The following is a 1,171-nucleotide window of genomic DNA, read 5'->3' as shown; positions in this document are numbered from 1 at the left end:
CCGCCCCACTGTTATGAGGTTCAAGTTCTGGAAGGTTCAGGCGGGAGTTGTTCCATCTAATTGTGTTTCTGACAGTAGATGATGCAGGTGGCTGGCGGTTACTCTGGTGTGGTTTGCTCCCTCCTTTTCTTTTCTATCAAACACCTATTGTCCTGATTTCTCCTCCTTTTTTTGTGTAACACCTCTTATCTTTGGCACTTATATGACCTTATTGTGTCGTAAGTGCTGTAAAACTCTTACTAAAACTAACTGACAGTCAGTAGATTCTGTTTTCTGTTTCTGACAACAGATTCTATTGTTTCGTTTCTGACCAGTGGGTGGTCGGTGGTTGTTCTGGTGTGATTTGCTTCTTCTTTCCCATCAAACATCTATCGTCTTTATCTATTCTCCTCTCCTTTTTTGTGTATGTTACTCTCTTGTAGAGGGTGCAGTGGCGGAGTGGTTAGTGCGCTCGTCTCCGAAGCGGAAAGTCCGGGTTCGAGCCTCGGTTCGGACATGGATTTTTTTCGTCCCCTCCTGCCCACCCAGCAGTAATGGGTACCTGACTTCGAGTTGGGGAAGTAAAGGCGGCATGGAAAGGAACTGGCCACCCTACCACAATATGCCGAAGGCCCAGGAAGTTGTCTCACTAACAAGGCCATCCCCAATGTCCGGATCGGATGCGGGAACAACTTTTTACTCTCTTGTAGCACCTCTAATCTTCGACACTTATATATAACCTTATTGTGTTGCAAGTGCCTTAAAACACTTACTAAAAAAAAAAAGAAACAAACAAAGATGCTGTTTTTTTTGTTTCTGTTTTTTGTTAAAAATCCTGGTTTTTTTTGTTTCTGACAATAGATTCTGGGTTTTTTTCCCCCTAGAATGTGAAAAAAGATCTCATCAAACTGATCAGAACCATCGGCTTTGACGACGTAGCCGGGGCTTCTTCTGCCTCGCGGCTTGGAGGAACAGAGCCGCAGTTGTCCGCCCACGGTGTTCTAAAAATAGCGGATCACGCACCCTCGGGAAATGACCTTGACCCGTCCTCTATGGCTATGGTGAAGGCCGTGTTGACTGCGGGCCTTTATCCTCAGGTGAATTGTGGGATGAGCTGGATTGTTTGTGGGTGGGGTGGGGTGGGGTTGGCAGTGTATGTGTGTGGTGGGTGTGTGTGTGTGTTTGTGGGGGA

At 46.4% G+C, this 1,171-nt stretch overlaps 1 protein-coding gene across 1 annotated transcript in view; it reads left to right on the top strand.

Moving 5' to 3' along the window:
- LOC101851920 (ATP-dependent RNA helicase dhx29) overlaps positions 1 to 1,171 on the top strand; it is a gene marked incomplete at both ends in the record, with an annotated part of 11,294 nt that overhangs the window by 7,020 nt on the left and 3,103 nt on the right. Inside the window, 1 exon segment of the mRNA XM_005113417.2 lies at positions 864 to 1,076. Within this exon segment, the coding sequence (XP_005113474.2) occupies positions 864 to 1,076 (213 nt within the window).

This window comes from Aplysia californica, unplaced genomic scaffold (assembly GCF_000002075.1).
Source record: "Aplysia californica isolate F4 #8 unplaced genomic scaffold, AplCal3.0 scaffold02274, whole genome shotgun sequence".
NCBI lineage: Eukaryota > Metazoa > Mollusca > Gastropoda > Aplysiida > Aplysiidae > Aplysia > Aplysia californica.
The sequence above is the reverse complement of the archived record's forward strand: the minus strand, read 5'-3'. Positions and strand labels throughout refer to the sequence as shown.